Below are 26,903 nucleotides of genomic sequence, written 5' to 3' on the forward strand. Positions count from 1 at the left end.
CCTCACAACCTGACTGCACCTTGTGAAAAATTGTTTATTTGGCCAATTTGGGACTGAATTTCAGCTAACTGTTAACAGGACTTCCAAAGGGCTCACTGCACGACTCCTCTTGCTCCAAGTGAGCTGTGACAAACAGATTATACAGAAAATTAATATACTGTAATTGCTGAAACCTCCGTTGGAAGCAATGAAAAAGGCAAATTTCCACAGATTCCTCAGGCACCTTTTCTAAAAAAAAACATGTATTGATCTTCTTTTCACTGATAATCAGACTAATTAATAGGGAACTTGCCTCCAAATTAAGTCCAGGTAAATGATATAATTTATTATGTTCTATGAGTAGAGAGAAAGTTTGTGCTGTTAATCAGACAAGGCCATATTCTGCCACCTTTACTTACATTGTGTAGTACCTTACTCCATGATTGGGCCCAGGAAGTGAACAGAGTGCTGTGCAGTATGAGCAAGGATATCGGAATCTGACCCTCTGTGAACAGTTCCATTGAAATCAATGTGGCTGCTTGCAGAGAACGGACTACCCCATGTGAGGAAGGGTGGCAGAATATGGCCCAGTGTAGTTTGTGTGTAAATATGGCAGCTGAAGAAAACTTTAGAAGGCTGCATGTCATGAAGCTCATCACAGAGGATGAAATTCACCCCTCATCATGAGGATTTAAGTGATGCATAGACCTTGTTCTGGCCCTCTGCACAGGAATGACTTTCACAGAGAGAGGTAACATGCGGTTTCTGCCTACCATGCTATTTGCCCTGCTGTATGATGTGCAGAGAGGAAAGGATCTGAAATTCTGCTGCAGTGCCTCCAAAACTGACCAAGGGAGAGCTCCAAAACTCCTCCTTGCAAACACCACATGCTCAGGGCTTTGCAGATTTTGGGGGCATAATCAGTTGCCATGGAGAGCCGAGCAATAACACTCCTCTGAGATCCTGCAGGAATTCCTTTTGAAGTATCCCTAAAGAATCTCTTAGCTCTTCCTTTCTCAGAAGCAAGACAGGGTGCGTATGTAGGCAGGGAGTTAATGGAAACACAGCTCCTAAGGTGGGAGCAGGACTGGCCCTCCACTTGGATGACCTGAGATCCACAGGATTTCCCTCTAGACCACAGAATATCCATGCCCTCTTCCCCAAACACAGGCCAACAAACCCTTCTTTTTTAATGGGATTCTATACTGCTACAACTCGGTTTGGGGAGTGAAGAGATGAGGTCATCAGTGGGTCTGTTATCCAAAATCTACACAATTCTTACAGGGATATTCTTTTGGCTTTTTATTCTGTCTGGCCTGGGTACTCTATTATAATGCCAGATATCACAAAAAAGACATTTAAAATGTGCTTTGGCTGTAATTAACAATAAGCACCGACTCTAAACAGAACCAAGATCAACAGAAATCGGGAGGGAATACCGTGCTGCAGAGGTTTCTGACCAAACTACAGAGGACATGAAATTAACACGCACCATGTTATAAAACTGGCCCTCTTTATTACTAGATATGTGGGAATATTTGAGAAGTTTCTACATAAAGAAAAAAATCCTCATTTGTTAATACATAATGAAGCCGCATCACATTCTGTATCCAATCTCCATATGTATATTATATTGCACATTACATACTACGCTATATTTACATAGTAGGTACTCTAGTACAGTGGTTCTCAACTAGGGGTCTGGGGCCCCCTCGGGGGCCGTGAGCAGGTTTCAGGGGGGTCCACTGAGCATAGCCAGCATTAGACTTGCTAGGGTCCAGGGCAGAAAGTCAAAACCCCGCCGTGCGGGACTGCAGCCCGGGACCCTGAGCCCCACCACCTGCAGCTGAAGTTTGAGCAACTTAGCTTTGCGGTGCCCATTGTGCATTGGGGCCAAAGGCAATTGCCCTGCTTGCTACCCCCTAATGCCAGCCCTGGCTTTTATATGCAGAAAAGCAGTTGTTGTGGCACAGCTAGGCCATAGAGTTTTATAGCATGTTGGAGGGGCCTCAGAAAGAAAAAGGGTGAGAACCCCTGCACTATTATACGTCAAAATGTGGAAACAAAAGTTTGGGCTAGGGTGACCAGATGTCCCGATTTTATAGGGACAGTCTTGATTTGGGGGTATTTTTCTTATATAGGCTCCTATTAACCCCCACCCCCGTCCCGATTTTTCACACTTGCTGTCTGGTCACCCTAGTTTGGGCACAATTCAGTGCTTCCTTATGCTGCGTTGACTTCTTTGGGGCTATTTGCAGACTGAGGTGTTACTCAGTATAGTAGTGGCAGAATCTGTCCCTCATTTTGTGAGGTTGTTAAAAACATTCAAAGCCTTCATTTCAGAACAGATTTCTGTTTCTCAGAACCTTTTTATGCTAGTGTTAATGAGATGGGCACACACTCAATTGTATAGCCAATTCTCTCAGCTAGTTGAAGTCCAATGGTTTTGAGTGTCAATGTTTTTATCAACTCCTTTTGGAAGCCTGAAAAGTAAGTGACCAAGAGTTTGTGCAGCCTTATTTTATTACCTTTACTATGAAACAAAATTGCCAAAGCCTTACTGTTACCTCCTTTGAGTTGGGCCTGTGGGAGACAATGTTGATGATAGCTTAGCATTAAATACTTTTCTTCCTCTTTATATGGGTGTCAGTCATATTTCATTGACTCCATGTTCATCTTTTTCTAATTGTTTACTTTTGCTGAGTCTTCTGGGGCACATCCCTGTTCAAATTATTCAGCAGGTTAAAAGTTCACCTGCTTTGGAAACTTCTGAAGCTCTGCTTAAATGCATTCCCCAAGCAGGCTTCTCCCTCTTTCTGTGACTGTGAAATGCTATCTTGATGTTAAGTGTCAATGTCTGCTGATAAAATTCTGTGTTTTTCCTTTTGATGCTTCTCTTCTTCTACGTGGTTTTCTGAACTGTTTTCCTAATATGCTGCCTTATTTGTTCTGTCTGCTGCTGGGTTTTAGGATCAGTGTTTTACACTCAATTCAAGACCTTGTTCATTTGCTTCATTTCCTTTCTTCTCATGAAGAGGGTTTTTTTCCCCTGGTACGTGATTCCAGGATGTCATGCTCTTTAAGTTTTAGTCAATAAAAACTGATTTAGTGTAGGTGCTGCTGGGAACTATAGAACTAGCAGTTCAAGAACAGCAATATGTGAGATGTGCTTCCATTCACACAGTGGCATTTGTGTTAGTGAAAAATCAACCACCACTCTGAATAAACACCTCTTTCAACCAGTCACTTGGGGGCTGTCCTCTTGAAGAAGCAAGAGTATTTGAATACAAAGATGCCTGTTTTGTTGACTATGCCTCTAGTATAATGGGTAATTCTTTTATAGTGTCCACTGAACATGCAGTTTTCCTTGTCTCGTGATCAGCTAATTCCCCCACATGCCACCTACAGAAGAATGGCAGAGCGTCTATATTGTTGTATTAGTGCAAAGTGATGTTTCTGTCGCTACTGCCATGCTTTTATACTGGATTCCATGATTCACCAGATTTAATCTCACTCTAAAGTCCATTCCAAGGAATACTGAGAGGCAAACTTCTTACAAATAGTTTAGTCCAGGTACTGGATAGGTCGTGGGGTAAGGAGGACCCTTTCACCTTTAGCTTGCTGGTTTGCTGCCAAGAGACACAGAAGAAAGTATTTACTGCAGACTGCTAATGTATTGCTAACTGATTCCCAAGACGCTATTAGATATTGTGTGAAGAGTCACAGTCAGCCTAGGACTTCTAGAGGTGCAGTCTCCTAGTAACAGCATTACTAGAGTTGACACTTTGATTTATTTAGCTCTGCTCAAGTTCTTTTCCTAGGGGCTATCGAAGCAGTTACTTCAGTGTTGTGTTTCAGTCTGTGCTGTAATAGGGACTTGTAAGTTGCCATTGGGCGCTCACATTAAAGTATCTTATCCGTGTTTCTGAGGTAGTTCTTTTGGGTGAGTTGTCTGACATGATGCACAGTTTCCTAGTTGTGTAAAACCAGAACAGTCGATGAGCCCTTCATGCTTAGAATCGGTTTGACAATATTGTCATTGCATCCTGTAACTACCATATGTTAAAAAATTATATTGTAAACTGTAAAACTTTTTCAGAAATGTGTCAGAGAAGGGAGAAAACACACCAAACCCACAGCAACACACTCAAATATCCACGCTGGGGAAGTGGGGAAATTTTTCTGAGTAGCAAAAAATTCCCTGTGCCAATGAAGGCAAGCCAGGACACGAGGCACGCCATGAGGATTACACCTCACCACTTGGAGTGACAGGGACTCCCACACAGAGGGTGAGGGGCAGGGGAATGGGGCCCCTTACTCCCCATTCAGGAGTGGCAGCAGAGGCCCCTTTGCCTCCGGATCAGCAGGGAGGGCAGCAGGGCTGTCTCCCAGTACTTACAGCCTGACTGCTGGCGTATCTAGCTGTGGAGACAAAGGGCTGGGCTCACTGTACTCTTCTGCTCCTGACACACCCACAGACCTCTGCTGACGTGGTGTTGATTGAGCATCCCAAAATAATGGGTCTTGGAGTTAATGCCCCATAGAAATGCATGGTGCAGTTCATATCTCAGAACTATTATTTCAGGCTCTCTGCACACTCAGGTAGATATCTCTGCATCAGTTACACTCAAATCATGTTTTTAAGTTTTTCTTCATATCTGTCAGGGCTCAGAATTTACCTTTTGTTTAAATTAAATCTCAGATTCTGATGTCATGTGACTCTAGGAGCTCCTAGGAATAGGTCTAAATGCTGATGCCTTAATCCAGCTCTGTCAAGAACCCTAGAGAGATAGGGGCACCAGCTACTACAAATTACAAAACTGCCACATACCCCTTTTAGCTGATTACATTCCATAGGCTCAACCAGTTTTCCTCAGATAAACCAATAGACTTTGACTCTGCCACCTGAGCTGGAAGTCCTTTCCAATTTAATAACAACTATCATAATCTTACATGTCTCATTCTCCCCTTCCCACTTACTCACACTACTCTCCCACTTACTCACACTGGCCTCATTCTTTAGCCACAACCAAAATGGAGGCTGTGACAATTATCAGGGAACCATAGTCACCTCAACATCACTAAAGTTGCTTAAGACTGTCAAGTTTTTCTCCATTGCTGCAGCAAAAGCACCTGACACACTTTTGACTTTGCTCATAATGCTTAGATGAAAGGTAATATTATTTTAGATTCTCAAATCCCTGAGGCAGGAGGTGTATCACCATCTGTGTTTGGTACATCTTTGAGCACACTTTCAGCATTCAATAAATACCAAGACTGAGTGAAAACTATTAATGTTATTAGCTCCACCTTTTTCTTGTTTGTGGTCAGCAAAGTCATACCCCCTCAGTCCAAAAGACTCATCCTCCTGTTTCCTTCATATTCTAATAGAGTAATAAAGCAAGAACAACCATCAAAAATATACTTTTGGTGTAGCAGTTTTGTCCTGTTTAATATTGTTTTTCAATATTTCCATCCAGTATTCCTCCACACTCAAAATCATTTCCCTTCACCAAGCTCTCATTAGTGTCCCTGTAAATGCTAGTACACATAGCAGTAACTGCAATTTTCCATTGGAGTGTCAGTATAACAAAAGAAAACTTTTAATAAAAGGGAGCAGGAACTCTGCATTAACTTGGGAAAACACCACCACAACGATTCAAGAGGAGGCAAACCATAAGTAAACACTTGCCCCACAGTATCTTGGACAGTAATCCTTTGTCTCACTTCCCACTTGCATTGTGAAACAGCAACAGATGACCCCGAAGGGGAACTCAAGCAATTACTCTGCTGCTCCTGCTGTCAGGGGTTCTCTGCCATCACTTGTAACTTGTTACTGCCTTTACTGTTGCTATCACCTTCGCTGCCGTTCACCAACTTCTCTGCCGCCTCTGCCTCTAACTGTGATGCCATGTTCTGAGGTTCCACTGCTTAGCCCAATTCTTAGTGTTTTCACCTCTTAGTGATGTCATTGGGTAATGAGGAACCTCACTTCTGCTGCATTGTGACATTGTCTCCCTGTCCCCCTAGACCTGTTCATCAGTGGTTTCAGCTCTAATCATTGAGCAGAACCAAGGACACTGAACTGGGTCTGACCAGCACAGGCGGGTCAAATTGTATATAGAACGCTTTCAACAGCAGCCATGGTAAGAACACCTGTCCCCACCCCCACGCCTCTCTGACTTTCACTTGGATGTTGCATTACAACCCCTCGTTTAGCGAGTACGTTTTCATTTAGGGTGACCCCCTAAAAGACATACAATAAGGATAACATTTCATTACTCCTACATTTAAGACTAAAGTGAACTTTAATCCCAAACAGCCAAAATTGGTCACCTAGGCACAGTAGATGTGTTTATGCAAATATAGCATGCTCCTTTTCCTTCAGCACATCAATAGATGGCAAGGGAGAGCTCATTTACACCCTGGATTACACCATTTTGGTTCCATCTGCTTCATTCAGAACACATAATTAACAGAGATTGTTTAGTGTTAAAACTATGGTAGATTCTTACTGTGAAATGATCTATTTACATTATATTACTGTATGTGATAAGCTCTTCTTTCAGTGATTTCATCATCCGTCGAAGAATAACAATGCCAGACCCATGAAGTGTAAGGATGAGAGTTTAGAAATGTGTGAAGTGAATTATTGTGTTGGCTTTTCACTTCTGGAGACATGGAGGCACATCTGACTACATTCATAAGTGAAGTGAAATAAAGTAAATTTAGGGTGACCATCAGGAAAATCTTCTAAATGATGAGATCTTTTTAAAGGTGAGACAACCATCCAAGGGAAGTAATGGAATCCTCATTGCATAAAAAATTAAAACTAGAAGGACCAAAGCACTAGAAAGCAGACAGCAGTCCTACCCTTGCTCCCATATGAACAACTAGGTTACCTTATAGGTCTTTTCCAGCTAACATTTGGTTTTTCCAGCTTGTATGCTTTAGTGCACTAAATAATTAGCACTATAATAAAATGCTTCAGGTCAGGATTCAGATGTTTTGGCAATGCTGTGGAGAGGAAGGACTTGGTTTCTAGTCAGTATTACAAAAATCTTTATTTTTGTGGTCACTAGAAAGTCGTAAAACTTTCCACTTTAAAAAGATGAGACATTACCCCCACTTACACATAGGCAGTGATCATTACCCATGTCTTGGAGTAGCCCGCCTCACCTTCTGAATGCCAGTTGCCCTAGAAATAGTGTACGAATGTTGACTGCTTTGGCAATGTTATTGAAATATGGTCCAAATTTGCAATGAATATTTTACTACCAGTTATAACTATCCATGACAAAATTAGGCAGTGGTAGAGAGGAACAAGCTCCACAAATACGTTGTTTGGTAATGTACTTAAGATAATCTTTTAATTCTGCACCTCAGATGATAAACTTTTAAAATGTCCAAGCTAATGTGTTATCAAAGGGAGACCTTTAGCCATAAAGTTCACATCAGGATTTGTAGTGTCCCAGTGTCTGGTGTTCATATCTAGGGGTTTGGCTTGATCCATTGATAATGGGGGCATGTCATGAAATTTGTATCTGGATCAAAACTTTCCAAAAGTGCAAGTGTTTTGGTTTGGGCTCATTTCTCATTCCCACATGCCATATATATTCAAGGGCATTTTCTGTACTTCTACCAGTGCATACCCTTATGCTATGGGAGCTCAGACTAGATGCATTGTCTTTCATTGTGACACTGGCTTTAAAGTGTCTGAATCTCCTTGAGTAAGTTCCTCCTGCCAAATGCTCAGACATACCCCGTGGTCTCTGCAGGGAGCCATGTTCTGTACTCTTGGGACACAGTCGTCACGGCAATAATTTGGGGGTGTGGTTTTATGTTCAACATTTACATTAATGCAATCTATCAATGTGTTAATTACATGATACTTCCTAGAATTAAATCAAAAGGACAGCCAAGCTAATTTGAAAATGAGCGGACAGAAAAAGTGTTTCTTTGTTATAGGGCTAAATTTTTCTATGGATAACAGTAATTTACAGTGATTTACCCAATTCAATGCAACAAATCAGTGGCACAGCCAGGATTAAAACCTAGGACTTCCCTCACCACCAGACTGTTCAGAAAATAACTATCAGCTATAATATGACCTATCATGGTAGCTTGCTTAGTCGTGTCTTATATTCTCGTACACAATGTGGCCAGATTCCGCTCTGGTTTACGTTCTGGGCAGACACATTGTGGTAACTGACATTGGACTATGTGGTAGAGCTGGGCAAATAAGTGATTTTTCAGTTTAGTGGCCAAACAGGAAAAAAAATCATTTGGGGCCTAACGAAACGTTTTGCTTGACCCCAAACAAGTTTGTTTTGGTTTGAGAAATGTTTCTTACCCTTTGTTTGTTTGTTTAGTTGAATCTAGCTCAATTTCAGAAAGAGTTGTATCAAAACAAAAAGTCAAAACTTTTTGACTTTTTGGGAAATTTTGTTTTCCATTTTTTTCCAGCGAAAACAATTTGCTGAATCTGACCTGAACTCACTAATAATTTCAGTCAACACAAAATTGCATTTTTTTGTGAATAAGCTATTTGTCAAAAAAAAAAAAAAAAAAAATTGCCTGGCTCTAATATGGAGGACTTGCATCCTGTGCAATGAAGTACAAGAATGTCAGGGAAGGATTTAGCACCACAGTGTGCATATAAAAGCAAATAATAAATGATCAACCAACCTTACATAATATTGTACAATGGAATTTATCTAAATTTACCTAAAGCGGCTCTGGGGTGGCTCCCTGCATGTCTGCCCTGTCTCTAGCCCCACGCCACTCCCGGAAGTTCTGCAGCCTTGGGGGTGGGGGAGCGGAGGGCTCCGCATGTGCTGCTCTGCCGGGCCTCCAGGTACCTCCTCCGAAGCTCCCATTGGCCACGGTTCCCTGTTCCCAGCCAATGGGAGCTGCCTGGAGGCAACGCATGGAGCCCTCTGACCCCCCACCGGAGGTGGTGCTGGCGGCCGGATCCAAAGCCCTGAGGGGCTGGATCCAGCCCGCGGGCCATAGTTTGCCCAGCCCTGGTCTAGTATGTATCGCCAAGTATGGCATCCTTTCCAAGTCCATTCTTGGCATGTCCAAACCATCGTAGTCATCTTTCTTGAATCTTCTGTATTAGCATTATTTCTTGCCCTAGCCATTTTCTTATTGTAACACCAACAAACCCCAGTCAGCGGCAGGCGGAATCGAACCTGGGGCCGCTGAAGCTTAGTGCATGAGCCTCTACTGCATGAGCTAAAAGCCAAATGGCTCTTAGCTAAGGCTGTAGAGCAGACTCATTAATCTCTAAGTGGTCTCGGTGCCACTAGATAGGCCAGAACACCACAACCAGGTGGTGTGTGGGTTACATTATCACTTCATTTTTTATTTTCTGCAGTCTTGAAACAATCAGTATTCCCCTCAGCCAGTTCATGTCTGCAGTTGAAATCTTTTGTTCATTGTATTTCCTCATATTCCAGCATTCCAGCCTGTTCAGGAGTGTAGGCATGACAGTTGTCTCATCCACATTGATTTTTTTTGCTTTTTATCTAAATATCATTAGCCTTCCAGATCTTGCAGAGTTTTCCACATACAGTAGCAGCTAGCTAGATTCTTCATTTTATGTCATCTTCACAATTCCTGTTCTTTAATACTAATCCTCCAAGGTATACACCATTGCCCAGGGGAGCTGAGGCATAATTAATGTTTGTAAAGGGTTTTGAAGATGAAGTGCTAAATATTACTATTAAACAATATTACACAGTAGTATGAAATAACAGAAATCTGTACGAAAAGAGCAAATATCTTACTAGCAAAGTGTTCACAAAGACTTATAAACAGGTTCAATATTGATTTAGTCTCAAATGTGCAGTTGATTGATTTTATATTATTTTGAGAACATGATTAATATTTACTTTTCTAACAGTGGATTCAAACAAAGATCCAACTCTACTGCCATGAACTTATAACAGGGAATAGCAATTTACAAAAGGTTTCCATCAAAATGTGTCTGAAGTATCCTTTGTTGTGGATTTCTAATCATCTGTCTTCAATCAGTAGAACAGAGTCTATTTCTCATTGTTGTCTGAGTCTGATGGGCATGTGAGTGAATGCCTCCATCAGGACCTGAAATGAAAGAAAGCCAAAGACAAGATGACAAGTTTCATATTGTAACTGTGCACAAAATGGCCATATATTCATTATTTATACTGTATAGTCCTTGCCTTTAAAACTGTTGAATTTTGCCCCAGATAAATGCAGTAGATAAGATTACCTCAATTATCTCAGTATTCATCATAATTCTGATGGGGAAAATTGAGGTGTTTCTGATACGCAGGTAACATTCATTAGTTATCCATGGAAATTGGCAGGTTGTTTAAGAGTGATCACTCCCGTACGACTTACAGGTATGTTTTATCAGAAATATTTGATTCAGACCAGATTGTGATACATTCCCTCACATTGAATAATACCTTAAAAGACAAGTCAATCTGGAGCGCTACCTAACAAGAGTCAGGTCATATGAATCCACCCCTTAATAAAGCACTCTGATATTTCACCAAACAATTGGAAAGTTTTCTATTTGGGGTCTATAAGAAAATCCAATAAACACTTTATACCGTAAAACAACCACATATGAACAGCTCTATGGGCTCAGGACTAAGTAATATGTTTGGTTTTGGTTGTTCTATTAATTTTCTTGAGGTAAAGAAACTTTGGAGCCCACTTCTTATGTTAGGCCACCCATGTGTGATTGGGTTCTCAAATGGGGAACTGGGCACCCTAACGTGGGCAATCAAGTTTGAAACTTGAGTTCTGAACCATATATACTTAAAGAAAAGTAATAGAGAAACATGTATTTGGTCTGTTATGATTCTTAATGTACTAGGGGTTCAAGGAGCCACGGTAAAATTTAGGAGAAATATACAAATTAGTCACTACATTTTTTCAGTGATGGGAGCACCAATGGAAAAAGTAAACTCCCACTGACTGTGGAAGAAATGTAATGACACAGAAAGGCAGCCTGAAGAAGAGTAGCAAAAATTAGAGCGCAAATACCTTGTAATCTTCAAATGCCCATAAAACAGAGATTGCTTTGGTGTAGGAGAGAGAGAAAAAATGAAGAGTCTGCGTTGGTCTCAAGCATGTAATGAAAGGAAAACCCCCCACTGATGTCAGAAAGAGTTTTCACTGACTAGAATTGCCAGATTTCAGTCATAGTAACTAGCAAGAAAAAATTAATCGTACAATCAATCGTACTATTAATCGCACAGTTAAACAATAATAGAATACCATTTATTTAAATATTTTTGGATGTTTTCTACATTTTCAAATATATTCATTTCAATTACAACACAGAATACAAAGTGTACAGTGCTCACTTTGTATTTATTTTTATTACAAATATTTGCACTGTAAAAAACAAAAGAAATAGTACATTTCAATTCACCTAATAAAAGTACTGTAGTGCAATCACTTTATAAGGAAAGTTAAACTTACAAATGTAGAATTATGTACAAAAAATAACTGCATTCAAAAATAAAAATGTAAAACTTTAGAACCTACAAGTCCACTCAGTCCTACTTCAGCCAATCGCTCAGACAAACAAGTTTGGTTACAATTTGCAGGAGATAATGCTGCCCAAGTCTTGTTTACAATGTCACCTAAAAGTGAGAACAGGCGTTCACATGGCACTGTTGTAGCCGGCATTGCAACATATTTATGTGCCAGATGCACTAAAGATTCATATGTCCCTTCATGCTTCAACCACCATTCCAGAAGACATGCGTCCATGCTGATGACGGGTTCTGTTCAATAACGATCCAAAGCAGAGCAGACCAATGCATGTTCATTTTCATCATCTGAGTCAGATGTCACCAGCAGCAGGTTGATTTTCTTTTTTGGTGGTTTGGGTTCTGTAGTTTCCGCATCGGAGTGTTGCTCTTTGAAGACATCTGAAAGCATTCTCCACACCTCCTCCCTCTCAGATTTTGGAAGGCACTTCAGATTCTTAAACCTTGGGTCAAGTGCTGTATCTGTTCTTAGAAATCTCACATTAGTACCCTTTGCATTTTGTCAAATCTGCTGTGAAAGTGTTCTTAAAACGAACATGTACTGGATCATCATCCGAGACTGCTATAACATGAAATATATGGAAGAATGAGGGTAAAACAGAACAGGAGACATACAATTCTCCCCCAAGGAGTTAATTCACAAATTTAATCAATGCATTATTTTTTTAACGAGCCTCGTCAGCATGGAAGCATGGCCTCTGGAATGGTGGCTGAATGGACATATGAATGTTGAGCATATCTGGCACATAAATACCTTACAACACCAGCTACGAAAGTGCCATGTGAACACCTGTTCTCACTTTCAGGTGACATTGTAAATAAGAAGCAGTCAGCAGTATCTCCTGTAAATGTAAACAAACTTGTTTGTCTTAGCAATTGGCTGAACAAGAAGTAGGACTGAGTGGACTTGTAAGCTCTAAAGTTTTACACTGTTTTGTTTTTGAGTGCAGTTATGTTACAAAAAAAATCTACATTTGTAAGTTACACTTTCACAATAAAGAGATTGCACTACAGTACTTGTATGAGATGAATTGAAAAATACTATTTATTTCGTTCATCATTTTTACAGTGCAAATATTTGTAATAAAAAATAATACAAAGTGAGCACTGTACACTTTGTATTCTGTGTTGTAATAGAAATCAATATATTTGAAAATGTAGAAAAAATCCACAAATATTTAATACATTTCAATTGGTATTCTATTGTTTAACAGTGCGATTAATCACAATTGATTTTTTTAATCGCAGTTAATTTTTTTGAGTTAATTGTGTGAGTTAACTGCGATTGACAGCCCTAATTATATGTAAGGTAACCTAGCAGTTGCTGTTCATAGGAAAGATGACAAAATGAGTTAATATTCTAGTTGTTTACATGTGAATGGAGATTTTGGCTCAGATTTGGTTTTAGTTTCCAGTTGAACAGGAATTTGATAGTTATTGGTCTACAGCACAAAGCACCACATGATTAACAGTCTCTCCTTGAGAGAATCTTTGGCAAGGATTGGACAAGTAGGAGTGCTTGACATCATCATTGACGTATATTAGCAGAAACTTGCACAATGCCTGGCTGCATTATTCTCTGACTCTAGCCAGTGCTGTTAATCTCTCACTTACATGAGCATGAAAATCTGACTAATGATTGTTTTTTTAAGTTGCATTTCTAGGCACTTTTTAAATTGAAACCACAGTGCATTGCTGATTAAAAATATCCTGACAGTCAAAAATGAATATTACTTCATGGTACTTCCTACTATGTTGCTTGAAGTTTTTAATTTGTTATGGTATATGAGAACATATTGACAAGGGTTTTTTGTTACATGACAATGAAGTAAAGGACACTAGCCACAACTCTTCATTCCAAACCATTGAGCTACAATAAACCGTAAACATCCTTGAATGAAGTAAGAGCCATTTCATTATATAATACACAAAGGCTGCCTCACTGCTGAAAAGGATACAATGTATGAGAGTTGTATCGTGCCTTCACCCTATCTCATCTCTGTTTATCTCTAGATTTCAGATATATGTTGTGTCTGAGCTGACTAATTTTTTCTCCATTTAAAGCACAAATCTCATTGCTGCTCAAATAGCAAACTTTACTTGAGCGGGTAACTTTATCTTCCTGTTTCTTATTTGCAGGAGAGCTGCTCCCTCTGCTGAATTTTCTGTGGACAGGACTCGTCACCTGATGTCTTTCCTTACCATGCTAGGCCCCAGTCCTGACTGGAATGTAGGCTTGTCAGCTGAAGACCTTTGTACCAAGGATTGTGGCTGGGTTCAGAAAGTCGTTCAGGATCTGATACCATGGGATGCTGGTACCGACAGTGGGGTTACCTATGAGGTATTTGTAATACTTGTAATAGCTTTAAAACATAAGCTCTACCTTAATTAACATAGCTGTTAAGAATGAAGGCTAATAATCCACAACTATGTGGAAACCTCTTAGTATTCGGCAAACCATTCCTTTCATAGGAAAATGAAAGGCAATTGGAACAGACATTGGTAGCAATTGCTGTCTTTTATTGTGCCTGATTTTCCAAATCTGAGCTCTTAGATACTTCTTGTGATGTTGTGCCCTGATGACCCCGCTCTCCGAAGAAAAATGAACTTAGGTTACTAAAAATTAGGGATAGATAAATACTCAATTTCCCAACAAGTGTGTACACTAACCCATGTGCCATCAAAAATCCCAGGGTGCTAGTTTAACTCAATTAAATTGGGACACTGAAAAACATAGGATGACCAAAGCAATTACCTGGCTGGAGGAAGCCCGCCAAACAATCAGCGGGGCTGATTGAGATGATTGAGGCACTAGAGGATCACTCAAGGAAGACAAGGTCGTTGTGGAGAACCTAAATGAATTATTTGCATCAATCTTCAATGCAGAGGACACCAGGAAGATCCACACACCTGAACCAAAAGATTTTGGAGCAAATTGATAAATTATGTAGCAATAAGTCACCAGGACCAGATGGTATTCACCCAAGAGTTCTGAAGGAACTCAAATGTGAAACTGCAGAACTGTTAACTGTGTTATGTAACTTACTGCTTAAATCAGCCTCTGTACCAGATGACTGGAGGATAGCTAATGTAACGCCTAACTTTAAAAAAGGCTCCAGAGGCAATCCTGGCAATTACAGATTGGTAAACCTAACTTCAGTACCAGGCAAATTGGTTGAAACTATAGTAAAGAACAGTATTATCAGACACATAGATGAACATGATATGTTGGGGAATGATCTGGAAAAGGGGGTAAACATTGAGGTGGCAAAGTTCACAGTAATACAAAATTACTCAATTTACTTAAGTCTAAAGCAGCCTGAAGAGTTACAAAAGGATCTCACAAAACTGGGTGACTGGGCAATAAAATGGCAGATGAAACTCAGTGTTGATAAATTCAAAGTAATGCATGTTGGAAAACAATTCCAACTATAAATACAAAATGACAGGGTCTGAATTAGCTGCTATCACTCAAACAAGAGATCTTGAAGTCATCATCGATAGATCTCTGAAAACATCTGCTCCATGTGCAGTGGCAATCAAGAAGCTAACACAATATTAGGAGCCATTAGGAAAGGGATAGATAAGACAACAGAAAATATCACAATACCACTATATAAATCCATTGTAAGCCCACACCTGGAATACTGCTTGCAGTTCTGTTCACCCCATCTAAAAAAAATGAGAACTGGAAAAAGTACAGAGAAGGGCAACAAAAATGATTATGGGTAATCTTCCATATGAGGAGAGATTAAAAAGACTGGGACTGTTCAGTTTAGAAAAGAGACTGAGGGAGGATATGATAGATGACTATAAAATCACGAATGGTGTGGAAAAAGTGACTAAGGAAGTGTTATTTACCCCTTCACATAACACAAGAACTAGGGGTCACGCAATGAAATTAATAGACAGCAAGTATAAACAAATATAAGGAAGTACTTCTTCATATAACGCACAGCCAATCTGTGGAACTTGTTGCCAGGGTATGTTGTGAAGGCCAAAAGTATAACTTGATTCAAAAAAGAATTATATCAGAATAGTCTCGTCAATGGCTAATAGCCAAGATGGTCAGGGATACAACCCCATGCTGTGGGTATTCTTAAACCTTTGACTGCCAGAAGCTGGGACTGGACAACAGAGGATGGATCACTTGATAATTGTCCTGTTTTGTTCATTCTCTCTGAAGCATGTGGCACCGGCCACTGTCGGCCACTGTCTTGCATCTGAAGAAGTGAGGTTCTTACCCACGAAAGCTTATGCTCCCAATACTTCTGTTAGTCTTAAAGGTGCCACAGGACCCTCTGTTGCTTTTTACAGATTCAGACTAACACGGCTACCCCTCTGATACATGTCGGAAGACAGGATACTGGTCTAGATGGACCATTGGTCTGAACCAGTATGGTTTTTATTTTCTTAACTGTTACAAAATCCATACCAGCAAGGAAATAATTACTATATATCAAGCTATGGATATACAAGAGAAAGGTCTGCAGCATCTGTGTGATCCTTGGGATGGTGTATGGAGCTAACATATAGACTCAGACAGCAAAAGCTGAGTAAAAGCCAACCACATCTCCTAGAAAGTTTTATGCTCCAGTAGCAAAGACCGGTAGCTATGAAAACAGATAAAAATCTTGGAAAAGGGGGAAATAGAAAACAAAACAGCATGGGGGAAGACACATGATCAGAATAAAGAACCATCCCAAAGGTTTGCAAAGAAATTACGATTGGGGACAAGAACTTGTACACCTCAGTGAGTGGACGAGATAAGATTCCTGAGAAATATGTGAATAGAATAGCAGAGGACCAAAAGAATTAAAGTTTTGGCTGACTCATATATCCTGTTGTGGAGTGATCATACTACGGCTACCTAAATGATCGTGAGTGAATGCACAGAAAGAAAATGTAGTTGAGATTTTTTTGTTGATTCCTATATGTTTGTGCCTCCACAGGCCTGCCTTTCCACTTATCACCAGAATTATTTTTCAGCTGCAGTTCTTCTGTTCTTACACTGTTCCCTGTATGGTTATGTTTGCAATATAGTAAATCTGTCTTGAAAAACAAACAAGCAAAAATAATGTATTCATCAAGTGGAAGATTTCTGTCTTCTGTGGTAAAGCAAAACAATCAGGAGATTACTTTCACTCATCAGTTGCTGAAATAAAATATGCCTCTCCTGACACCTGGCTGCTAACTATACTCATCCTCCAACAGTAAAATATGACACCATCCATGAAATACACTAACTCCAAAACCCTGGGCTTCTGGTATAAAAAGGCATCATTACAAAAAATAGACTGATAATTTATTAAAAAGCTAGTGCTATTTAATATAAATAATTAAAACAATTTGTAATTAAAGCAGTGCATACAGGTGAAGACCTAAAGATCTTGTTATTTTCATCTTGCCTTTTATTAGTTATGTCTCTCACTATATGTTTATATGGTTCCTAACACAATGGGTCCCTAATCTCAGTTGGCACTTCTAGGCATTACCATAAGACAAGTAACTAATAAAGTTCATATTTAATATTGTAAATTCCCAAAAAGTGGTTAGGTTGCTGAATGTTCCCTGAGAATTCACACAGTTAAAATAATGCCTTGTTCTACTCTCCAGCTCCAAACAGAATTGTGTTTGCTAATAAAAAATATTTTGGACTTGTGACCTTTTTTTATGTATAGTGGACATTTTTAACAAGCTTTTTCTGTTTTTGTCAGAAAACAAAGTTGAGGTAAAAGACAGTTGTCAGTACTAAAATTTCCACCACTTCTCTAGCTATTGTTCTAGTTCACTATCCATTTCAGTGACAAGAGTTTTTATGGCAATATGCAGGCGTACAAAGTTTTTATTGCTGACCTCTTGACTGATCTCAGATGTAAAATAAAACAAACGTCCAAGAAGGAAAAAAAAAAAAAAGCGTTCACCATTCCATTTTAACCATTCCATGTTTTTTATGTCTCGAGGCAGACTGCAGGACAAATATGCAACACAATTATGTGCAAAGCAAACCATTTGGTTTGTTCTCTGAGATTAGACACCACCACTGTTCTGAAATAGTTATGACCTTGAAGAGCATTCTGAGCATGGTCAGGTAAACTTCAAAGTGTATCAGACACTAGCTAGGGATCAACAGAAGACATCAATGGTGGTTTGATTTGTATATTAACTATGAGTTTGCATTCAATATATATATGACCGCAATTAATGAGAATGTGCATGCAGAGACTCAGAATAGGTTTTAATGGGGCGTGCCTGTTTGTGCACCGAATATTTTTGTCCAGACCTTCACACATTTATATAGCATGCTTTCCAAAAGAGAAACTTTTTGCCTAGTTTTTAGTCTCATAACTTTTTCGAGTGGGGTTTTAGGCTCACAAAGCCTCTCCCCCCTCTCCTGGTATATGACATAATAAAAACAAAGACGTTTGTTAGGACGACAAAGATAAAGTACCTAGAATGCAATGAAGCTATCGTTTACGCCAGTTGAGGATCTGTCTCCTAACATGCTGTTCAAATGTAACTTAAGCTCAGAAAGCTTTTGCTCTCCGCAACTGTTGTTGGCTACAATGTATTGTAATATAAAATAGGACGTCAGTAATTACAATTATGCATTTAAAATGTCAGAGGCAAGGAAGTAGGGTAGATTTGCTTTCAAAACCTATATTCTCGCCCTACCTGATCTCTCTCAACTGCAACCTAAATGTTTAGGGGACGGGGAAATGCTTATGTTCTACATCTATTGGGTTCATAAAAATGTTTTCTCTCCCCACAATGGCTCCAAATAGTAAGAGTAGGATTTTGTTCTTAATCTGCAAGAGAAGAAATAGCATCCCGAATAACATAACACACCATTTGTCCTGAACTCGTCTTAAGTGCAGTAACTTAAATATGTCTCTAAGATAAACAATTAAACAATGTGTTGTCTAGCTTGGGTCCTAGTGTTTGTCCAGTTTTCTATACAAAGAGGAAACAACAAATAATTAAATTTAAAAAAAATCCTCTCCCACAATGTGCCCTTTTCCCCCCAGGGATTTCCAGTCAAGTTCTGTTTCTCAGTCTGGCCACTACTATTTTAAAGACCTAATTACTGAGGGTCATTTATGGATCACAAAACTTAAAAACAAGTCAAAGCTTTGAAATATGCTGAAGAAATAATATTGAGTTCTTTGTTTCTTATTTGTAATTTTAAACATGCTGTGACAAATTCATCTTTGGTGTAAAGCCACTGACACAAGGGAGGTTTCACTATGGATGACTTTGGTTTTGTCTCTCTCCATCCACAGATGCATTCTCTCCTCTTTTCTCTCTCTTTCTTTGTGACACGTAAAGGGAAGTTCCATATGGAAAAGTGACTACAAATAAAAACATTATGGTCTCATTTGAGATCTGCTCCCTATATATATTCAGAGCAATAACTGCCTTACATCAAAGACAAAAATAAGTGTTTACTGCTTTTTCTCCTGTTACTGCAGCAGAGCCAACACAGCTCGGTAGGGTAACCTGGATGCTACTGTACCTCACATACTATGAACAGAATTATTAAGTTCCAGTTCCACAGATTTACAGAAATACTGCATAATGGATGTTCGTTGCCATGGGAGAATGCATTCTGTTGAAAGGGGCATTTTCCTATTGAACATTTCAGAAGCAGCTCTAATTTTTGTGTATGAATCACATTGTGTTGACTTCTATTATTCAAAATACATGTGTTTTTATTCCTTTTTAATCCATATTTGTATCTGTTTCTTTCTGATTGCAGTCACCCAACAAGCCTACAATTCCTCAGGAGAAGATAAGACCACTAACGAGCCTTGATCACCCTCAGAGTCCCTTTTATGATCCAGAAGGAGGGTCTATAGCAGTGGTGGCCAGAGTTGTCATTGAGAGAATTGCACGAAAGGTAGCAATATAAAATTCTAAAAGACAGCAGTAAAAATGAAATAATACAATTTAAATATATTTTATGGATTTTTTAAACTGTTGAAACCCTTTTAATCTACTGTTCCTCCTGCTGATAGAAACGTCCAGCGCTGCATATTTTAGTACTTCTTTTTCATAGAAGCATGGAGATTAGAGATGAAAAACCTAATGTGGTTAGTCATATAATCTAGTCCCTTGCCAATGCAGAACGGAACCTTACAGTATGTTCTCCAGTTCTTTGCCCAGCCAACTTTTAAATGATTCAAGTGATGGACTTTCCAATACTTCCCTTGGGGGCTTATTCCATGGTCTTATGGATCCCTGTGTTAAGAAATGCTTCTTGATAATCAAGCTACTTTTCCTTTGGCTTAGTTTCATCTTATTTGTCTCTGTTATTGCATAGGGGATCCTCCTAAATATGTCTCCACTTTCTGCTTTTTAGACCACGAGTATTTGCAGATGGTTATATATTCCTGTCTTCATTGTAATTTAGAACCACATCAGCACTGATTCAAACCTGCAGGTCCTTAAGTAAGGTTTGGGCATAGACCCTTTTTATTTTCCCTCAAAAGCATATCTGCAGACTTTTAATCACTGATGTTGTTCCAAATTCCTCCCAATTTATTAAGCTCACTGTATACTGCATTCTATACGTAACCCCACCACCAGTGTACTCAGAGGTGCCATTAGTATCCTTCTTTGTGATGTAAGGCCTCTGAATATGCAGTCCCAAACCACATTGTTTCTGCCACTGTATGAAATTTCAGGCATTTTAGTTTGCTCTCTACTCTCACACCTAGGTTTCTCTGTGCATTTTTTCTGTCCAGGTTTCCCATTCTCTTTGCATATCAGTGTTTCAGGTGGTTTTCCTTAGATGTATAAATACGCTTTTGGAAATCCCAACCTATGTAGCCTGTTGCTATTTCTTGCCTATATTTTAAATTCTCTAGAGGTGAAATTCCCCACTATGAAACAGGCCAGCACAATGTGTATGCAGCATTTAAGCCCTACTGGAATTGAGTGAGTTATAGGATTTGTGCTGGCTCCCTGCATACAACCGTGAATAACTGCAAATCTGTAGCTTTACAACCGTTGAGGTACTGGAGCACAAACCCTGCTTGTGTTACTGTGTAGCTTCTAGCAACTGGTTTTACATCCTGCCAGCACCTATTGGTTTATTCCCATTACCTTCCTAATTTAAATCTTTACCACTCTTTCTCTGCAGGGAGAGCAATGCAATATCATCCCTGATAATGTAGATGACATTGTAGCAGATCTTGTTCCAGAAGAGAAAGAAGAAGGTACTTTTTAATTACGTTCTGCTATGTGAGTTTTTTGTTTCATCCTCCAGTGCTGCTTCTGTATATTTCCTGCCTTTATGTCATTATTAGTAGACTATTAAATATACAAAAACAACACACTCAGCATCATTTCTTACTTGAATGCCTGAAGAACTGATGACAATAGTGGGGTTTTCAAAAGCACTTAAGTGACTTAAAAGCACAAGTCCCACTGAAAGTCACAGTGATGCAGTTTTCCATTCTTTATGTTGCGCCTCTTTGGCCTAGCAACCTGCACAGAACTACCGTGGTGCCCACAGAAGTTTGGCAACAGTTGTCCGATCTGTTAGAAATGTATAGTACAGGTGACTATCTGGGAGGAATTAAAACAAACTTCTTAATATCCTAACACAAGGAAGAATTCCGAGCTGCATCACACAAAGGTGCCAGCTGAGTGAAACTTAAAACAGTGAAATGCTTCATTAGCAAGCAAGGAACCAATCATGTTAAACATCTCATGCAATCACCAACCAAGTGAAGAGGCATAAATGGAGACTAACTCATTGTTGACATGTTCTGCTTTTTATTGATTTTAGATGACACCCCTGAGACTTGCATTTACTCAAACTGGTCCCCATGGTCAGCCTGCAGCTCCTCCACTTGTGATAAGGGCAAGAGGATGAGGCAGAGAATGCTTAAAGCCCAGCTGGACCTCAGTGTGCCTTGTCCCGATACCCAGGATTTTCAGCCATGTATGGGCCCAGGCTGTAGTGATGAAGGTAACAAAACAGGAAAGAGTGGAGGGATAAAATGGGGGAGGGGGAGGGCATTTTAACTTGGAGGCCTAACCTTCTATTATAGCTGCATGGTCCCATCTCTAGGTGTAAGTGATGATGGTTGAAGAAAAGTGCATGCATAAGTGTTTGTGTGTTCAAAACTGTGAACACCCATGTGGAAAATTATGGAGTCACCTTAGAAAATGCGGTCCTCTGTGTTCGCTATTGCAATTCAGTAGGCTGTTTGAGTGTATGTTTGAAGGTTAAGGAGGAACAGCAAGAAGGAAGGAGTGAAGTGAGGAATGAAGGGAAAGGCAGAATGAGACAGGAGATAGAGTGGATAAACAGAAGCATGGAAGTCTGAAAAGAGTGAGGGGGGGTAGATACCTCTTGGTAGATGAGATTTATTGGGCAAAGGCGTGGCAATCTCAATGTAGGTAATTGAAATTCTCCTCTGTATTTTAGATGGTTCCACTTGCATGATGTCTGAATGGATTACATGGTCCCCCTGTACTGTTTCTTGTGGAATGGGAATGCGATCTAGAGAGAGATATGTGAAACAATTTCCTGACGACGGCTCGATGTGCAAAGTACCTACTGAAGAAACTGAGAAATGTATTGTAAATGAGGAATGTTGTAAGTATTTCATTTAGCCTTGCAAAATCCAATCAGTAACAAAAGCACTAAACGAACCATTTCTTAGATAGTGATTTTTTTCTCTTTCCATTATAAATAGCTCCTAGTAGTTGCCTTGTGACAGAATGGGCAGAGTGGAATGAATGCAGCGCTAGCTGTGGAATGGGAATGAAAAAGCGACATAGAATGATTAAGATGACTCCAGCTGATGGATCCATGTGCAATACGGAAACTACCGAGGTGGAGAAATGCATGATGCCAGAGTGCCGTAAGTGTCTACGAGCCACCTGCCATGGACAGAAGTATGACAACTCTCATGACACTTTGTTTGAGCACATCAAAGAATGTGTCTAACAGGAAACATTCCCAACTTTTCCCTGCACCAGATTCCCTGCCTCAAGAGAACATGCATTGGTACCACTTCCACCCAAAGGATGACATATCAGTTCCAGAAAAATTATTCACTGCTATGGCCGTATTACTTTTTCAAAGCAATGCTTTCAGAATATCACAGTATCATTGCCAGATGCTATACACATGTATATTAGCAAAATACCTGTGGGCTCCCGTAAGTATTCCATAGTGGAACCCACTGCCTTAAGTAATTACTGTTGCTGTAAAGCAGGGATGGGCAAACTATGGCCTGGGGGCCACATCTGGCCCTTCAGATGATTTAATCCGGCCCTCGAGCTCCCGCCGGGCAGCAGGGTCCAGGGCTTGCCCCACTCCGGCGGTCCAGCTGGGGAGCAGGGTTGGCGGCTTGCCCCACTCCGCGCAGCTCCAGGAAGCAGCAGCATGTCCCCCCTCTGGCTCCTACACGTAAGGGCAGCCAGAGGGCTCCGCACACTGCCCCCGCCCCAAGCGCTGCCCCTACAGCTCCCATTGGCTGGGAACTGCGGCCAATGCGAGCTGCAGGGGCAGCACCTGCTGACAGGGCAGCGTGCAGAGTCGCTTGGCCGCACCTCCGCGTAGGAACCAGAGGGGGACATGCCACTGCTTCTGGGAGCTGCTTGAGGTAAGCGCTGCCCGGAGCCTGAACCCCTCCACCTCCTCCCTTGCCCCAACCCCCTTCCCCAGCCCTGATCCCCCTCCCGCCCTCCAAACCCCTCCGTCCCAGGCCGGAGCAACCTCCTGCACCCCCAACCCCTCATCCCCAGCCTCACCCCAGAGCCCGCACCCCCAGCCGGAGCCCTACCCCCCTCTTCCCAACCCCCAATTTTGTGAGCATTCATGGCTCGCCATACAATTTCCCTACACAGATGTAGCCCTCAGGACAAAAAGTTTGCCCACCCCTGCTGTAAAGGAATCAAAAAGTGTAGCATGAAATACTGTTCCCAGCCTGTGATGAGTTCTTTGATTTGGAATCAGACTGTTATAAATTTCACAAGATCAGGCTTTCTCACAGGACGTTCCTAGTTTCAAATGCGCCCACAAGTACTTTCTTGAAGTATTTTGATTCTCATGCATTGAGTCTCTGCAGAAACAAAGTGGAAAAAAGTTTGCAGAGAAACATTTTTAATAGTTAACCTGAAAAAAAATGTTGGGTTTTATCTGAGCTTTTGTAGGAACATCAAGTTAGCTTGAATAAAACAAAAAGCAAGCTAACAGCAAAATACAAAAAATAGGGGTTGCGTCCCTTCTTCAAATGCTCACATTTAATTCTTTCAAAGCTTTGTGTTTAAATAACTTGTCAACATAATGGAGATTCGTTATCTTTGCTAATCATTCTTTTCATGCACTAGATACCATTCCCTGTATGCTTTCCCCTTGGTCTGAATGGAGTGACTGCAGTGTCACTTGTGGGAAGGGGATGAGGACCCGGCAAAGGATGCTGAAATCTGCAGCTGAGCTTGGAGACTGTAATGAGGAGCTGGAGCAAGTGGAGAAGTGCATGCTTCCAGAGTGCCGTAAGTGTAGGAACCGGTCTGAAACAGGAAGGCTAATTTCACATGTTCTGCAAACTAAGGCTATATCTACACTATGAGCTGAGGGTGTGATTCCCAGCCTGTGTAAATATGCTCATGCTAGCACTCATTGAGCTAGAACAGTAAAGATAGTGTGGACAGCAGCAAGTGGTGGCTAGCCGTATTGAGTACGCACCCATGTGGTTCAGGCAGGTTTGCTTTCGGCCTGGCTAGTCCATGCCTTAGCTGCCCATGTTACCATGACAACACTACAATTTTTAGGATGTCTGCGCAAGCTGGGAATCACACACCTAGCTCATAGTGTAGATGTAGCCTAAGCATCAACCCCTGGTGCTGTGCTTAGTCTGTGCTGTGGAGCCTGGACAGAGCTGTGGTGGTTGTGTGCCAGACCCACTGAGTGCTGCTCGGAACCTGATGATATGCCTGTCCCTCGGCTATACGGCTGTCCAACCCCATCTGGGTAATGGGGAGAGAGTCTGTAACTCCTCCTCTCTGAGTCCTTGGGAAATGAAATCTGGAAGATGCTGAAAACGTGCAGCGTGAAGGACTTTGAGAGGTCTGACAGCTGTTTAAGAGGACCTATAAAGGGTACAATCAGCTGGGAGAGACAACAGGCCCATCATGGTGAAGATAAACTGCTCCACAGGGTAATCCACTATGGCAGAGGAAAAAACCCCAGGGCCTCCCCAAATGGCACTATGAATATTTAAGGGGCTGTTCTGTGTGCTTTATGGATTTCTTGTTTCCTACTCCATGAGCTACATCAGACTATCCTGGTACTCAAATACATATTGTGTGTCCTGCATACAATGTGCATATTTGAGAATATACTACTTAAATGAGCAATAACTCATTATTAAAATACCCAGTGTGCTTCATCTCCACAGATAATCCAGGCCAGGGAAAGTTACCCTCACCTAATATGTGAGATTGAGAGGGCACTTAGCAGGTGCAATGCCTTTCACTCAAAGTATATGTATTTCCCACAGCGCCAGATTTATTAAAAAATGAGCACCTTGCTGTCTTTTCATGCCACATTTTAGCTCCTTACTAACTCTTCCCTTTAAGGAAATATAACTGGATTCTCCCTGCTTATCTTTGTTGTTATGAAATATAACAGCATCTCCATGGACCTCTTTGTATGAATGAAAATTCAGCCATTCACAATCTTCTTCTTATTGGAACAAGGACAGTATGGGAAGCAGCAACCTCAGCTTCCTTATACTGTATCTTAAACCTAGAAGGGTGGAAGGACCAGGCCTTCTTGGCCTCTGCTGTGTCCACCACTAAGGTTGTCACTTCCTGACAATTGTTGATGTGATTTTTATGATGGTGTCTCCTGAGCACTAGGAACTCGACTGACACTATGACATAGGCCATGAGAGACAATAACAAGATGTGGGTGAGGGGACTTTCGCAAAACACAGTTTAGTCCATGAATAGTTCAGATGATAGTGGATTTGGAAATTAGTTCAACCTACCCAACTCCATGCCAGGCTGGTCAAGAGTTAGTGAAACCATGATTTTTTTCCAAATGCATAATTTCATCCAGTCTCCAATAGCAAGCAAGTAAAATGTTTGGCCTTGGGTTTGGTTCAAGTGGAGCACCCAGGGGCAGTGTGGCTTAAAACTATGCTCCTGCTTGCCTGATCTGGGGTGTGTATGTGTAATTAGAGCAGCTTATGAGCTGCCACCTAGAATAGCCCCCTAGGGGCTGCTCCATTGGCCCACAATCACAAGAGAGTCGTATGTCCAACGCCTTTTCCTCCAACCACATCTCTAGGCCAATGGGGACTATGACCAAGTGCTGCAGAGCCACATACAGTGGCCTCACACCACCTGGGAATTCCCCTACATGACAGAATCCCCAGCTGCCCTCTTAGTGCTGCTTTGTACTTCTTAAGAAAAGCAAAGCAGAGGGGAAGCCCTTGCTGATGGATGTGATAGAATATTCTTAGTGTACTCTTTTTGCCAGCCAAGTGTTATAATGCCCTGCATAAAACTACCTACATTTTTAGCCAGCATTGGTTATAACCCTCCACCCACATTCTTATGATGCAATTTTGTAACTGAGGGCTTCTTAAATAATTTTAAAAATACTTCTTTGGAATAAATATGATTATTTCTGCATTTTGAGTGTTAGTCAGTCAGTGAGAGTTTGATTTTTAAAGCAATGCTGGAAAGTCCTGAATGCAGACTTTTGGGGTATGAATGGCTCTGTGCCTACAGTGTGGAACTATGATTCAGGAAATCTAAGTTCAAGTCCTGTCTGTTTCACTGATTTGTTCTGGGACTGTAAAAAACTCAAGTTAAAAAGCTCTATGCCTCAGTTTCCCCAACTGTAAAATGGGGATAACAATACTTGCTTAAATCATGTGACTATTCTTAATATGCATTACTATTAGTAAAATGCTTTGAGATTCTTGGAGAGCAGGTCCTATATGGGTGCAACGTATTCATTATTTAACATCTTGACTCATACAATGGTTGGGGTGGTGTGCAAAATGCCAGAGAAAACTATTGAAAATGGACTAATAGATGGTCAAAACCTACTTCCTGCCACCAGAGCGGAGCATTTAAGGAGGAACAGGACTATTCTTTTTTTTTTAAAGTTGGTGACCTCTTAGCACCATTCTTTCCCGGGATGGTTGAGGCAGTGGCAGCTAGTGCAAAGTATTTCCTCCTGACCGCACAGAGATTTTTAATGTGTTTTCTTGCAAAACTCACTCTGAAGACTGGGTGCATTGTCACGTTCACGTAGTTTGGATATGAAAGCTCATTAGGCAAAGCCATATGTTTCTTCTACATCATCTGGTTAGGTCCCAAAGA

At 40.8% G+C, this 26,903-nt stretch overlaps 1 protein-coding gene across 1 annotated transcript in view; it reads left to right on the forward strand.

The window, feature by feature from the left end:
• The window catches only part of SPON1 (spondin 1), a 340,693-nt gene that overhangs the window by 311,976 nt on the left and 1,814 nt on the right, over positions 1–26,903 (forward strand). Inside the window, exons 8-14 of the mRNA XM_065403212.1 lie at positions 13,677–13,878; positions 19,297–19,437; positions 20,683–20,758; positions 21,334–21,516; positions 21,979–22,149; positions 22,250–22,417; positions 23,892–24,056. Coding sequence (XP_065259284.1) covers positions 13,677–13,878; positions 19,297–19,437; positions 20,683–20,758; positions 21,334–21,516; positions 21,979–22,149; positions 22,250–22,417; positions 23,892–24,056 — 1,106 coding nt within the window. The remainder of the gene's footprint in view (positions 1–13,676; positions 13,879–19,296; positions 19,438–20,682; positions 20,759–21,333; positions 21,517–21,978; positions 22,150–22,249; positions 22,418–23,891; positions 24,057–26,903) is intronic.

This window comes from Emys orbicularis, chromosome 4 (assembly GCF_028017835.1).
Source record: "Emys orbicularis isolate rEmyOrb1 chromosome 4, rEmyOrb1.hap1, whole genome shotgun sequence".
In the NCBI taxonomy this organism is placed as follows: Eukaryota; Metazoa; Chordata; order Testudines; family Emydidae; genus Emys; species Emys orbicularis.